We start from the raw sequence: 14,451 nt of genomic DNA, 5'->3' as shown, positions 1-14,451 counted from the left end.
TTACACACCTCACTGGGTGTGGTCAGCCGTATGGTCGATGATGTCAGAGCGCCCCCCCCCCACACACACACCATCAGACTCCATCATCAGGGGGGCTGAGCTGAGCAGGAGGAAAAGGCAAGGCAGGAAATTCTTGGGGAAAACTTCCCTTAGTTCTTTTGTCCATTCAGGACTGTCAGCTGTAGAAGAACAGAGGCTGCTCTGAGTCAGCTGATCGATCATCACCAATCATCTTATTGATCCTCTGACTCTTCTTCTTGAGCCAAAATGAAGCTGGTGTTTGGTGAAACGTCTCGACAGCTGTGAAGTTTGATGTCGGTGTGTGTGCGCGCGTGCGTGTGTGTGCACAGTGAGTTGTTTTGCAGCCACGCATGTGTGTGTGCGCATGCGTGCGTGCGTGTTTGTGTGTGCGCGTGTGTGTGTGTGTGCACAGTGAGTTGTTTTGCAGCCACATGTGTGTGAGAGTGTGTTAGGACAAAGGCAGCCTTATACGTGCGGTGGGGGGGGACATTAACTTGCTGGAACAGTCATTCTCTGGAGCGCTGTCATATGACGAGCAGCAGGGTGAGAGGATGGTGGGATTGTTCTGATGAATGTTTGTGTGTGTGTGTGGGGTGGGGGTGGGGGGGGGGCAGCAGGGCGGCGGCGTGCGTCATCCATACATTATGGTGTTGGTTTTGTTGCTGTTAATTTAAACTGATCAGAGACCGAGGCCGGTGACTGGGAGTCTTTTGTCTTAGTGTTACAGTGATGCACATTAACAGATTAGGCAGCCCCCCCCCCCCCCCCCCCAATGTTAATGCTCTTATTAGACTTACATGGGAAATGCTGCTTTTCTACCAGCAGCTCAGGCCTTAAGATGCTGTTGGTGAATCAAGTGCCCCCCCCCCTCCTTACTAAGTGATTGTCTTTAAACCAGAGCCTCCTGAGTCACCTCCACTCAGTGTGAAGAGGAGGCTGTTTGTAACCAGGTGACCCTCATCTCCTCTCAAATTACATCCACACTCTGCCCGGGGCCCGACCACAGGGGCCCTAAACACAGCCAGTGCCCACATCACAAGACTGCATGTTTACGGACATGGAGAGCACACGCCTGACTCAGCTGATCAGCTGATCAATACAGGGCTCCTGAAAACAGTCCACACACTTTACTGAGACAGTTTCTTCTTGTGCTTTGATGCTCATTAAAGTTTGATCTGGACTCATCAGAGTCTGAACCGGATCAGATCCAGCGCGGTTCAGGTCTGGCCACTGAATATTCTTCTGATTATCATGGTGATTTTACTGTGTGTGTTAATGTGTGTTCAGAGAACACACTCTCCTCTGTGTGTGTGTGTGTGTCTATACAAACACTCAGAGCCCAGCGTCCCCTGAGAGAAGCTGTGAGGTTTAGTGCCAACAGCTGCTGTGAAGATTGAAAAAATAACCTTGACTCTGATATCAATACAGACTCTGTGTGTGTGTGTGTGTGTGTGTGTGTGTGTGTGTGTGTGTGTGTGTGTGTGTGTGTCTGTGTGTCTGTGTCTGTGTGTCTGTGTCTGTGTGTGTCTCTGTGTCTGTGTGTGTCTGTGTCTGTCTGTGTCTGTGTCTGTCTGCGTCTGTGTCTGTGTCTGTCTGTCTGCGTCTGTGTCTGTGTGTGTGTCTGTGTCTGTGTGTGTGTGTCTGTGTCTCTGTGTCTGTTTGTGTCTCTGTGTCTGTGTGTGTCTCTGTGTGTCTCTGTGTCTGTGTGTGTCTGTGTGTGTGTGTGTCTCTGTGTGTGTGTGTGTGTGTGTGTGTGTGTGTCTGTGTGTGTCTGTGTGTGTCAGAGCCCTCAGCCCTCATGGTGGTGGAGGTGTACAGTGGGTGTCATGAGCTTCACCGTGTGTTGTGTGTCTGCAGAGGTTCATCGCTCTAGAAGACTCTCAGGACGGAGAGAGGAAGGACCTGCAGGGTCGACTGGTGGTGCTGGAGTCTCACAGCCGCCACCTGGAGATGAAGACGAAGAACTACGCAGATCAGAGTGAGTCCATCTGAGACACACACACACACACACACACACACACACACACACACACACACACACACTCTCACACCCTGTGAGCAGGTCTTGTGACAGGTTGTTTGCTGAGGAGCCAGAGGACAGATGAAGTGAATAAAGACCCTCAGTAACAGTGTTTGAGTGTGAACTGAACACAAAGAGCTGTGATCTTTATCTACACAACTTTGTGTAGTCAGTGTGTGTCTGTGTTTCAGCACAACGCACACTGACTGAATTAGACAAGAGCATGGAGACAGTACAGTCCTCATGATGTCTACATGACTGCACTGAGACTGTGTGTGTGTGTGTGTGTGTTCTCCTGACTTTACACACAGCTTGTAATTACACACAAAATAAACGCACAAACAGAGAAACAGGAAGTGTCACACTCAAAGACATAAAAACGAATCTGCTGACATGTTTCTAATTTCCTCAAACATGGGCCACTCGGCCACTGGGTGGAGCTGCAGAAGCAAAATCCTGAAATGTACTAAAATCAAGGAAACACTTGTCCTCACACAGAGGAAGTGATGTCACATCACAGGTCTGTCTGTGTCACTCTGAGGTTCTGTACATCGGTGCACACCAGCCACTGGGCGGAGCCTGACTCCCCCCCCCCCCCCCCTCGTGCTGGTCTCAGCCCTGTGATCAGTCAGTGTCCTCCATCACCACATGAAGTGACACCAGCCTCTGTTAAATCACATCAGTTCATTCACACTGAAGAACTGACGGTTCAGAGTGGGTGTGACTGAAGGTTCAGAGTGGGTGTGGGTGATGGTTCAGAGTGGGTGTGACTGACGGTTCAGAGTGGGTGTGGGTGATGGTTCAGAGTGGGTGTGACTGAAGGTTCAGAGTGGGTGTGGGTGATGGTTCAGAGTGGGTGTGACTGAGGGTTCAGAGTGGGTGTGAAGAGTGGGAGTGGGTGTGGGTGATGGTTCAGAGTGGGTGTGGGTGAGGGTTCAGAGTGGGTGTGGGTGATGGTTCAGAGTGGGTGTGACTGAGGGTTCAGAGTGGGTGTGACTGAGGGTTCAGAGTGGGTGTGGGTGATGGTTCAGAGTGGGTGTGACTGAGGGTTCAGAGTGGGTGTGGGTGACGGTTAAGAGTGGGTGTGGGTGATGGTTCAGAGTGGGTGTGACTGAAGGTTCAGAGTGGGTGTGGGTGATGGTTCAGAGTGGGTGTGGGTGATGGTTCAGAGTGGGTGTGACTGAGGGTTCAGAGTGGGTGTGAAGAGTGGGTGTGGGTGATGGTTCAGAGTGGGTGTGGGTGAGGGTTCAGAGTGGGTGTGGGTGATGGTTCAGAGTGGGTGTGACTGATGGTTCAGAGTGGGTGTGGGTGATGGTTCAGAGTGGGTGTGGGTGATGGTTCAGAGTGGGTGTGAAGAGTGGGTGTGGGTGATGGTTCAGAGTGGGTGTGACTGATGGTTCAGAGTGGGTGTGGGTGATGGTTCAGAGTGGGTGTGACTGACGGTTCAGAGTGGGTGTGGGTGATGGTTAAGAGTGGGTGTAGGTGATGGTTCAGAGTGGGTGTGACTGAAGGTTCAGAGTGGGTGTGGGTGATGGTTCAGAGTAGGTGTAGGTGATGGTTCAGAGTGGGTGTGACTGAGGGTTCAGAGTGGGTGTGGGTGATGGTTCAGAGTGGGTGTGACTGAGGGTTCAGAGTGGGTGTGGGTGATGGTTCAGAGTGGGTGTAGGTGATGGTTCAGAGTGGGTGTGACTGAGGGTTCAGAGTGGGTGTAGGTGATGGTTCAGAGTGGGTGTGACTGAGGGTTCAGAGTGGGTGTGGGTGATGGTTCAGAGTGGGTGTGACTGAGGGTTCAGAGTGGGTGTGGGTGACGGTTCAGAGTGGGTGTGGGTGACGGTTCAGAGTGGGTGTAGGTGATGGTTCAGAGTGGGTGTGGGTGATGGTTCAGAGTGGGTGTGACTGAGGGTTCAGAGTGGGTGTGGGTGACGGTTCAGAGTGGGTGTGGGTGACGGTTCAGAGTGGGTGTAGGTGACGGTTCAGAGTGGGTGTGGGTGACGGTTCAGAGTGGGTGTGGGTGATGGTTCAGAGTGGGTGTGGGTGATGGTTCAGAGTGGGTGTGACTGAAGGTTCAGAGTGGGTGTGACTGAGGGTTCAGAGTGGGTGTTTGTGATGGTTCAGAGTGGGTGTGAAGAGTGGGGGTGGGTGTGACCCTGTGTCTCCTCTGGTCACGTGACTCACTGTTTTCTGTCTTGCAGTCAGCAGGTTGGAGGAGAGAGAGGCAGAGCTGAAGAAGGAGTACAACACTCTCCATCAGAGACACACGGAGGTGAGCTGCTGCGTGTGTGGTTCAGCGTCAGTGTTCTCACGTTCAGGTAAACAGGAACCAGAGAGGAGGAGGAGGAGGAGGACAGTTCTGTTTCCTGTGAAGTCCACTGTTCACTGAGGATGAGGAAGAGACTGTTTGTGATGTTTGCCAATCAGAGAACAGGTGGAGAACATGAAGAGAATAGGTGTAGAACAGGTGGAGAACATGTGGAGACCATGAAGAGAACAGATGGAGAACATGTGGGTTCAGGTGTGAACCCTCCTCCACAGTGCTGAGCTGAGAACAGGTGGAGGACAGGTGGAGAACATGAAGAGAACAGGTGTAGAACATGTGGAGAACAGGTGGGTTCAGGTGTGAACCCTCCTTCACAGTGCTGAGCTGAGAACAGGTGGAGGACAGGTGGAGAACATGAAGAGAACAGGTGTAGAACATGTGGAGAACAGGTGGGTTCAGGTGTGAACCCTCCTCCACAGTGCTGAGCTGAGAACATATGGAGGACAGGTGGAGGACATGTGGGTTCAGGTGTGAACCCTCCTTCACAGTGCTGAGCTGAGAACAGGTGGAGGACAGGTGGAGAACATGAAGAGAACAGGTGTAGAACATGTGGAGAACAGGTGGGTTCAGGTGTGAACCCTCCTCCACAGTGCTGAGCTGAGAGCAGGTGATGTGAACTTGCTTTCAGGGATAAATGAAGAGTTTTCTCATCTTGTTCTGTCCAGATGATCCACAGCTACATGGAACATCTGGAACGGACTAAACACCAGCACGCAGCGACGCCAGCAGAACCTCCAGATACAGGCTCCTCAGCCAGAGCACGGTGAGACCCCACAACACAATCACACAACACCAACACTGTCAGTGTAGTTACACCACAACACAATCATGTGACAGCCGCTCAGTTCTGTAAACAATAACAATAAAAAACATTCTCCGTTCTCTTTTACATGTTCAGGTTCTGACTGAGGTTTAACGTCACTGCTCTCATCAGGAACCACTTTCTCTCACTAAACTACTGTCACAACGACAAAAAACAGAACATAACAACAAATAACAACAAATAACAAAACACACCCACAAAGCTGAAAACACAGCAGCTTTGAGGCGGCTGTGATTCAGGAGGTGGAGCAGGTCGGTGGTTCGATCCCCGGCCACGATACAGACCCCCACACTGACAGCTGACCATCAGGGTACGAGTGTGTGAGTGATGGGTGACTGTGTGAGTGAATGTGTGAGTGATGTGTGACTGTGTGAGTGAATGTGTGAGTGATGGGTGACTGTGTGAGTGATGTGTGACTGTGTGAGTGATGGGTGACTGTGGTGTTGCCTCTCTCCGCAAAGGGCAGAGGATGATATAAGCACCGGATGGTTTTAAAAAGATGTTGTAAAAAAACGTTGTCAGCAGGCGAGAGTCTGTGCTCAAAAGTGAAATTTTTTATTAACCAAATACTACAAACAAAAAAAACAAATGAATCCCGGGCAATTCAAAGAAACAGAACTTAAACCATATCAAACAAATATTAAAATTGCAGCCTCACTCCAAGCTGCCACCTGCTCTACGTCTTTTCCTCTCTCTCCCTCTGACCCTCAATAGCCTGCACTTAATCTTCCCCTAAGTGGAGCATACCATCTTCCCAGGTAAGTGTGGGGGTGAGCTAAAATGCTCCCCATTCCAAGCACCCCACCCCACACTAAAATCTAACTGGATCTGCCAGCCCACACCTGTTTCCTCTCTCCCTGATGGAGCAGCCAATCAACCCCACTCAGAGAGTCCACTGAAAATGTCCAATGTAGGCTGACCCTTGCAAAATAAATCACCAAAACATCTTCAAACTTATCTATAAAAAAATCAAACCCTGAAGAAAAATTAATAGAAACATTTACTCAAAACTCCAACAATAATAATAACCATGATAATGTGGGGGATTAGGGCACAGTGAAAAGGGAATAGAACCACCTTTTCACAGTGACTGTGTGAGTGAATGTGTGAGTGATGTGTGAATGTGTGAGTGATGGGTGACTGTGTGAGTGATGGGTGACTGTGTGAGTGACTGTGTGAGTGATGTGTGACTGTGTGAGTGATGGGTGACTGTGTGAGTGATGTGTGAATGGGTGACTGTGTGAGTGAATGGGTGACTGTGTGAGTGATGTGTGAATGGGTGACTGTGTGAGTGATGTGTGATTGTGTGAGTGATGTGTGACTGTGTGAGTGAATGGGTGACTGTGTGAGTGATGTGTGACTGTGTGAGTGATGTGTGAATGGGTGACTGTGTGAGTGATGTGTGAATGTGTAAGTGAATGGGTGACTGTGTGAGTGAATGGGTGACTGTGTGAGTGATGTGTGAATGTGTGAGTGAATGGGTGACTGTGAGTGATGTGTGACTGTGTGAGTGATGTGTGACTGTGTGAGTGATGTGTGACTGTGTGAGTGATGGGTGACTGTGAGTGATGTGTGAATGGGTGACTGTGTGAGTGATGTGTGAATGTGTGAGTGAATGGGTGACTGTGAGTGATGTGTGACTGTGTGAGTGATGGGTGACTGTGTGAGTGATGTGTGACTGTGTGAGTGATGTGTGACTGTGTGAGTGATGTGTGACTGTGTGAGTGAATGGGTGACTGTGTGAGTGATGGGTGAATGTGTGAGTATTGTAAAGCACTTGGAGTGGTCACAGAAAAGCTGTGTATAGGAGCAGGTCCTGGGGACAGCAGCTACTGTCCCCAGGACCTGCTCCTATACACTCCGCACCTCACGTACTGTGAAGTGAAGAACACAGAGGGTTACAGTTCATGCTTGTCGTCTGTTCTACAGTACTGTGTGTGTGTGTGTGTGTTGTTGCGTCGTCTGTATTTTAGACAGAGGTTCGTCCTGAGTCAGGTGTGATGTGATGAAGGAGAAAACAGCTGCACCACATGTTTCTATTCTGTCCTTACTGATCTCAGTCTGGAAACATTAGAGGACAAGTGGTCGATGATGTTTTTCTCCTGATGAAACCTTTGACTAGAGGCCAACAGCTGATTTTTCTTCAGGACCCTGAAGTGGTCTTCACCTGGATTTCCCTCATTTTTCTCTAGGCCTGATTCCCTCCCCCGTCTCTGTTTGACATGGACACCAGTGTGGTTCTAAAGTTGAGTATTTTGGTGCATGTTGATGATATATATTTATCTTTACTGTCATCAGTGAATTTATGGACCGAGGTGTATTTGACGTCGGCTCTGACCTGACGTCGGCAGATATCTGAACATCTGTCTGTTCATGGTTCTGTGTACCTGACAGATGTTTAGGGGCTGTGAACTCACCACAGGTTATCCTGCAGAGAGCTGTGACACCTGTAAGAGCACAGCTCCATGTGACACAGGTTTCAGGACTGAACAACATGGACCTGCAGTGTCTGATTGATCCAGGTTCACAGCAGCTGATCAGCTTTAACCTTCACTCCCACACACCCTCTGCACCTGTACCTGTCAGAGAACCTGGATCAGCAGACAGGTGGACACAGGAAACGTGATGAAGTTAGTGTGTCATGAAGCTGCAGCAGCTGTGGGGCAGATGAAGGTTGGTGTGGATGCGCATCAGGATGGTTGCTGGGCTGTTGTCATGGTGATCTGCTTCACTGAGATGATGAGATTTTGTTGCTCATCTGTGGAGCAGATTATGAGTGAGCAGCAGACTGCAGAGAGCCAGGAGGTCAGCCCCCCCCACCCCACACACACACACACACACACATACACACACACACACACACACACACACACACACCCACCTGTTTATTACTATCATGTGGTTGTAAACACGTTTGTCACAAACTGCAGCTCCACCTGTGTACAGGTGTAGGTGGAGGCTGCTGTTTTAACAGCTGTAGGTTGGAACAAACACTTGTCTTCTTTAACTACGTGTGAGTGTGTTATGTGTTACTGCTGACACACAAAGATGCTGCGTCCTCTCTGTGTCAGCTGTCCTCACCCTGTCCGAGCTGTTTGTCCTCCAGGACAGTTCAGGTTGTTCCTGTCGCGACCTCCCAGCATGCTGCTGCTGCTGCTGGTTTGTTTCTGCTCAGTACGATGATCAACAGATGTTCTGGTCTCATCACCATGAAACCTTCTCTCACATTGTCTCTCAGTCTCCTTCATGTTTTACTGTAAACACCAGCTCATGTTCATCTTCTCACCACAGAATAAACTGTAGTAACTCTGGTCATGTGTATGTGGCAACATTTCCTCCAGCCTCAGCTCTTTGTGTTTACAGCTAGTTAGCCATTAGCATGCTAACACTCCAAACTAAGATGGTGAACATGGTGAACAGTGAACCTGCTGTTCAACAGTGTTAACAGTGTGTGTAACACTGTGGTTCTGTACTGTGCAGCATTTCTAGTCTGTGTATCCAGGCAGCCCCCTGTGCCCTGCCCCCCCTCCACCCCCACTATCCCTCTAATGCAGAATAATGCACAGTGCCAGTGCCTGTGTCTGTGTCTCTCTCTCTCTCTCTCTCTCTCTCTCTCTGTCTCTGTCTCTGTCTCTGTCTCACACACACACACACACACACACACACACACACACACACACACACACACACACTGTCTTTGATTGATCAGTCTGGCCAATAGGCTGTCGCCTGAGCAGAGGCATATGGAACAAGCTGCCTCAGCATCCAAAAGAGAGAGAGAGGGAGGGAGAGGGGGAGAGGGAGAGAGGGAGAGAGGGAGGGGTGGTGGTTCACAGTGAGAGAGGGAGAGCGTCAGACTGTTCTAGACTGAACAGCAGCAGCAGCAGAGGAGAGGAGGAGGAGAGAGACTGTCTCTGCTCCCTGTGGAGGATCCACTGCTCTGCTTTAATCAATCACTGCTGCAGGAGCCTCCTGGATCACTGCTGCTGACTCTTACTGCCTGTTGTTGCTGCCTGTTGTTGCTGACTGTATTGCTGCTGGCAGACCCTTCTTCATTTGGCCGGTGCTCGCTCTCCAGCTGCAGGATACAGTTGTGACTCCAACGGACGGACGCGGCGTCTCTGACCTCATCTGGTTTTAGTTCAGCTACAAACAGCAGAGAATCTAGAGCTTCGGTGACCCCCCCCCAACCTGCTTTCATCCCCCCAACCTCCTGGTCCCGGCGAGGCACTGGGCCATGATCTGGGGGGGCCATGAGCCCCGGGTGTATGCTGCTGTTTGTGTTTGGCTTCGTCGGGGGAGCGGTGGTCATCAACTCTGCGGTGCTCGTGTCTCTGTCAGTGCTGCTGCTGGTCCACTACTCTGTCTCCACCGGCAGCTTACCTGCCCTGCCGTCCTTACCCTCCATCCCCAGGCCCGGCAGGTAACGAGTGTGTGAGTGTGTAGGTGTGTCACCCATGTGGGTGTGATACAGTCAGACAGTACGAGGCTGCACAGTAAAGTAGGTCAGGAGAGAGGAGGTGTATCTACAGCACGCAGCAGAGGTTCTCATCATCTGACCTGAGATCAGAGCAGGAGGCTCACTGCTCTCCACCAGTGGCCTGTGTGTGACCTCTGCTCTCAGTATGGTTGTGTGTCCATTGTGTTGTTGGGCTGCAGCCTTTCATCACTGGCTGCCGGCTGCTGTTTTCACTGTGGCTGTCATTGTTCTGCTCACACTGTCCCGTAGGACTGAGTCAGTGGAGTGAGAGGAGCTGTGATGAAGAGGAGGGTGACGATGGTGTCAGTGGTCTGACTGCACTGTGGTCTCCTGCCAGGTGAACACACCTCAGACAGACCTGTGTAAAGAGAACTGGCTCCCTGCTCAACAGTTCAGTACTCTGATGGTCTGCTGTTTGATAAAATCTGTCTGTTCTCTGAACAGTTTAAAACATCTGAAAACAGCAGCAGAGTGAGACCTCCCTGTAGGATCTCTGTGGTTTGACTATTGTCGTGTTTATATAATGTTGTCATCAGTTGTGTTAATGACACATGGGACAGAAGCAGCTCATACGTGTCACTGCCTCTTCCTGTCTGGACTTCAGGACCATAATGGAGATAAGTCATGTGACTGAATGTGATGACGTTTAGTGAACACAGCTGAATTTAATTCATCAGTTTTAGCACCTGAGCTGGAAACAGGTCAGTGTGAAGTCCTTCAGCTGACCTGATAACTGATGATGAGGATGATGGTGAAGATGATGATGAGGGAGGTGATGGAGGCACCTTCATTTCTCTGTGAGCTACACCTGTGATGTCTCTGAAGCTGAAGTAATGATGACATAGAAAATCATCCTGTGATTATTTTGACAGATGATTTTAGTGATACATTCATTTTTCATTTTCACTGAAAAAATGATGATGATGTGGTTTTTGTTGTGGTCTGTAATAAACTGTGTTCCTGTAGAACAGGGCGTCTCTGCAGCACCATGTATTCACATTAGATTAATGAACACACATCTGACCTCCATCAAAAAGCTGCAGCTCCTGTGATTTGGATGTTGCACTCGGCCATGTGGTGATTAGATGAAGTGTGCACCTGAAGAAATGATCAATCTGCTCAGTTGATTTAGTGAAATCGATTAAATGTAGAATCTGTTAGAAGTGAATCAGGTATCAGACACGGCTCCATCGTCCCACCTGTGGGTGTGACCCTGTCCCAGTGTGGAGCAGTCAGGTGAGGATGAGGAGGCTGTGCACACAGTGGAGACTGAACTTTTCAAGTTAATCAGGTCAAACTAATGTGTTTCCCATCAGCCTCTGCTGTACTTCATGTTTGTGCTAATTATCTGATGGTAAGTGTAGCTGCACAGAGCTGCTATCGCCCTCACTTCCTGTGTGGTGGCAGTTTACCTCCTCTGTACTCATGGTTAATTGTGTTCTCTCTGTTCTCATTACGTAACAGTAACTCGACCACTGAGTCACTTTCCCAGCTTCCTCACTTCCTGTCCTTTCTCTTTGAGTCACCTTCCTCTGTTTGTCTCCAGGAAGGAGCGTCCCATCTCCATGGGGATATTCCAGCTTCCTGGGACTGATGGTATGACCCCTGACCTCCAGAGGGAACCTGTGGACACCCCCTCTGAACCGTGGAGATTCAACAACCTCAGCCACCCACGGTCCAACACCAGCCTCAAGGTACAACACACAAACACACACACATCCTGAGTGTGTGTCTGTAAAGAGTAAAGGTGGTGTGTGAGGTCGGCCTGTGGAGCTTCCCACGGATCAGATGATGACATCATCCTCAGGACACTTCAGAGGCCGTGGAGACAAACTCTGACGCTCAGTGCCAGAGTACACTGCTATTCAGAGAGAGGGCTGCGCAGTGTGGCCAGAATCTTTAACAGCTTGTGAGCTTTGTGTCTGTGTGTGTGTGTGTGTCTGTGTGTGTGGCTGGGAGCCCAGGGGAAGTGGTACCATTCGGGGGCCTGCCTTTAACCTCAGGGAGGGAGGGAGGACAGAGTCTCCTCACATTGTTGCCGTTGGAAACGATGCTGCAAACACGGCTCCGTCATGAATATTAATGAACTACTAATAAGTGTTAATGAGTCGTTATTACACTGGTTCAGGGTCAGAGTGAGGAGGAGCTTTGACCTCTGGTGACCTGTATTTGTTATTTAAACTTTAGATTGTTTTTAAAGTGAGGACCACACACACACACACACACACACACACACACACACACACACACACACACACACACACACACACACACAGAGGGAGGAGATCATTAAGTGTAAATCTCTACAAAATGTCAAGTCAGAGGACGAAACACAAAGACACAGCGGTGTGTGTGTGTGTGTGTGTGTGTGTGTGTGTGTGTGTGTGTGTGTGTGTGTGTGTGTGTGTGGTGGGGGGGGGTGTTTTGGAAGGTTAGAGAAGAGTCTAAATCAGGAGAGTAGCACAGGAAGGAAGCTCTCCCCTCATTGGCTGCTGAGTGCTACTATAGCAACAACAGGGTGATGGCAGCATGGAAACAAGAGGAGTGAAAGGAAACAGTCAGTGCAGAGAGAGGAGAACAGCAGTGTGAGTCTGTGAGCGCCTCACAGTCTCCTCTGTTAGTGAAGTCCTCCGTCCTCCTCCATCTGTTTCCACGGTGACAGGATCTGTGAGGATGCTCTGTTGTTGTCCTGACTCTTTCCCATCAGCCACTGAGCTATTTATAGAACTGAGGCTGCTGGTGTCACCAGATCAAAACAACACAGGGTGGGAGGGTCCACGGGCCAGGAAGCTGTCTGATTGGTTCATGTTCACAGAGGGACCAGGTCTCCTCCTCCACCTGAGGAAACACTGCTCACTGTTAGATCACCTGCATTCTCTGTGACACATCAGAACCGTTCTAATGAGAACAGTTCTAACCTAACCCGCTGAGTTATGAATGTTACACAGCTCACTCTGCTGCTTTGTGTCAGTGAATGAACTTAAAGGGTCTTTGATGTTCCTCAGTCTGAGGAACAGTTCTCTCCAATCACAGCAGAACCTGAAGCTTCACAGGAGAAGTGGTCCAATGAGGATCCTGATCAGGACCAGGTAGACCTGCCTGCCCTGAAGGAACCAGACTAACCAGTGTTTGTGGTGCAGACTTGACTGTGTGTGATTATATGAAATGATGCTAACAGCTGCATGTGTCTGAGCTGCCTCCTTCAGGTCCTTCATCTTTAAACCAACAGGACCAGTTTGACGTGTCTGAATCTGGACCAGGGCTCAGGTCCTGATATGAGGCTTTACTCACATCGACTGCATGGTTTTAATTGTTGTTGCTCGTTGCCTGTTTGAGTGTTGAAGAGGCCGGACTTTCCTGGGACCAGGTCCAGCTTAGTCCAGCTCTCAGCGGATACCTGACTTCACTGAGCCTGACTCTGATGATCCAGGATAACAGCATCACCTGGCTGGTTGTAAAATAATGACAGAGTCAGAATCTCTTATATATTTATTATGTACGGAATATGGTTCAGAGTGACATCCAGGGACCGGCTGCACAAAACACCTTAATTTTCTACTTAAGTATGACAATTTCTCCTTAGCTGAGGAAGTTATTTATGGGTCACGTGACCCGGCACACACCTCTGATCACGTGACCCGGCACACACCTCTGATCATGTGACCCAGCACACACCTCTGATCTTTGGACATGTAACACCTCGACTACACCTGACCAGAAAGATCATGTGACATAAATCACGTGGGACAGATCATAAACTGACCTCAGGTCAGATCTGTGATGTAGAACCAGGTCCTCATGGTTCAGGGTCCATCGGGTTCTCCCCTCGATGGGATGAGTTCATGTTCTTCATTTGTCAACATGAGCTCAGTTCAGACAGAGTCAGAGGAACCTTCACTTTTTACCTGAGGTTGGTCACTAAGGCTTAACTGACTTTAAGTGTTTCCTTAAGTGTAAGACTAAGATAAGAGAAAACCTTAAATACTTAAGGGAACATTTTAAGGAAACCTTAACTCAGACTTTAAGTGAAATCTTATAAGGTCTGTGTCTGGTGGTGTCTGATGGTGCTCCCTTTTGTTTTGGTGATATCTCAGTGACACCTTGAGATAATTTCTTTAAATTTGGTACAAACATTCACTTGGACTCAGTGATGAACTGATTAGATTTTGGTGGCCAAAGGTCAAGGTCAGTGTGACCTCACAAAACACCGTTTAGCCATTACTGAAGAAGTTAAATTAAAACAGATGTTGATGTATGATCTGACTCTGTGTTGTTGTGTCTGATGTGTGAACAGCTGCATGTTTATAAAATGAAGGTGTCTCATTGATGAAGATCATAGTTTAACCCTTTATTTTCCTTCCTAACCCTCCTCTTCCTAACCCTCCTCCTCCTTCCCCTCCTCCTCCCTCCTCTTCCTCCATGTAAAGGATGAACTGGCGGGTTCAAACCACAGAGGCTCCAGAGGAGGATCCAAGTCTAAATCCAACACATCCATGTCCACATCACTGTCTCCTCCTGACGGTGCCTCCACCAGTGTGAGTCCTGTGTCCAGTCAGGGTGGGGGCTCTGCTGCTGCCTCAGACGTGGCCATGGAGTCTGTGGACACCCCCCTCCAGGAGCAGCAGGCCTCAGACTTCAACCAGAACCTGGACTGGAACAGCGGGAAGCCGGAGAGCAACAAGAACATCTCAGCGATGCAGGAGGGTCAGCGAGGACAGGACAGTCAGGAGTCTGCTACACCTGTGTCAGGTGGAGGTGAGGGCAGCGGTCACCACACCTGTGTGTCCTGT

At 49.5% G+C, this 14,451-nt stretch overlaps 1 protein-coding gene and 1 long non-coding RNA gene across 14 annotated transcripts in view; both read left to right on the top strand.

Moving 5' to 3' along the window:
• spag9b (sperm associated antigen 9b) overlaps positions 1 to 14,451 on the top strand; it is a 29,803-nt gene that overhangs the window by 2,958 nt on the left and 12,394 nt on the right. For 8 of the 13 annotated variants that reach the window (XM_071473196.1, XM_071473205.1, XM_071473204.1 and 5 more), the window contains exons 2-7: positions 1,879 to 1,999; positions 4,234 to 4,304; positions 5,024 to 5,121; positions 11,208 to 11,355; positions 12,667 to 12,750; positions 14,089 to 14,416. In XM_071473196.1, coding sequence (XP_071329297.1) covers positions 1,879 to 1,999; positions 4,234 to 4,304; positions 5,024 to 5,121; positions 11,208 to 11,355; positions 12,667 to 12,750; positions 14,089 to 14,416 — 850 coding nt within the window. Of the gene's footprint in view, positions 1 to 1,878; positions 2,000 to 4,233; positions 4,305 to 5,023; positions 5,122 to 9,009; positions 9,605 to 11,207; positions 11,356 to 12,666; positions 12,751 to 14,088; positions 14,417 to 14,451 lie in introns of those variants that run through there. The other 5 variants (XM_071473202.1, XM_071473201.1, XM_071473207.1 and 2 more) reach the window with 4 other exon arrangements.
• LOC139615343 (uncharacterized) lies at positions 4,311 to 4,996 on the top strand. Its single transcript, XR_011687355.1, has 4 exons — positions 4,311 to 4,466; positions 4,704 to 4,747; positions 4,806 to 4,863; positions 4,897 to 4,996. It is a non-coding gene; the product is annotated as an uncharacterized lncRNA (long non-coding RNA).

The sequence above is a fragment of the Trachinotus anak genome, unplaced genomic scaffold (genome assembly GCF_046630095.1).
Source record: "Trachinotus anak isolate AG129_WGS33_773 ecotype Australia unplaced genomic scaffold, CSIRO_AGI_Tana_v1 ptg000048l, whole genome shotgun sequence".
NCBI lineage: Eukaryota > Metazoa > Chordata > Actinopteri > Carangiformes > Carangidae > Trachinotus > Trachinotus anak.
The sequence above is the reverse complement of the archived record's forward strand: the minus strand, read 5'-3'. Positions and strand labels throughout refer to the sequence as shown.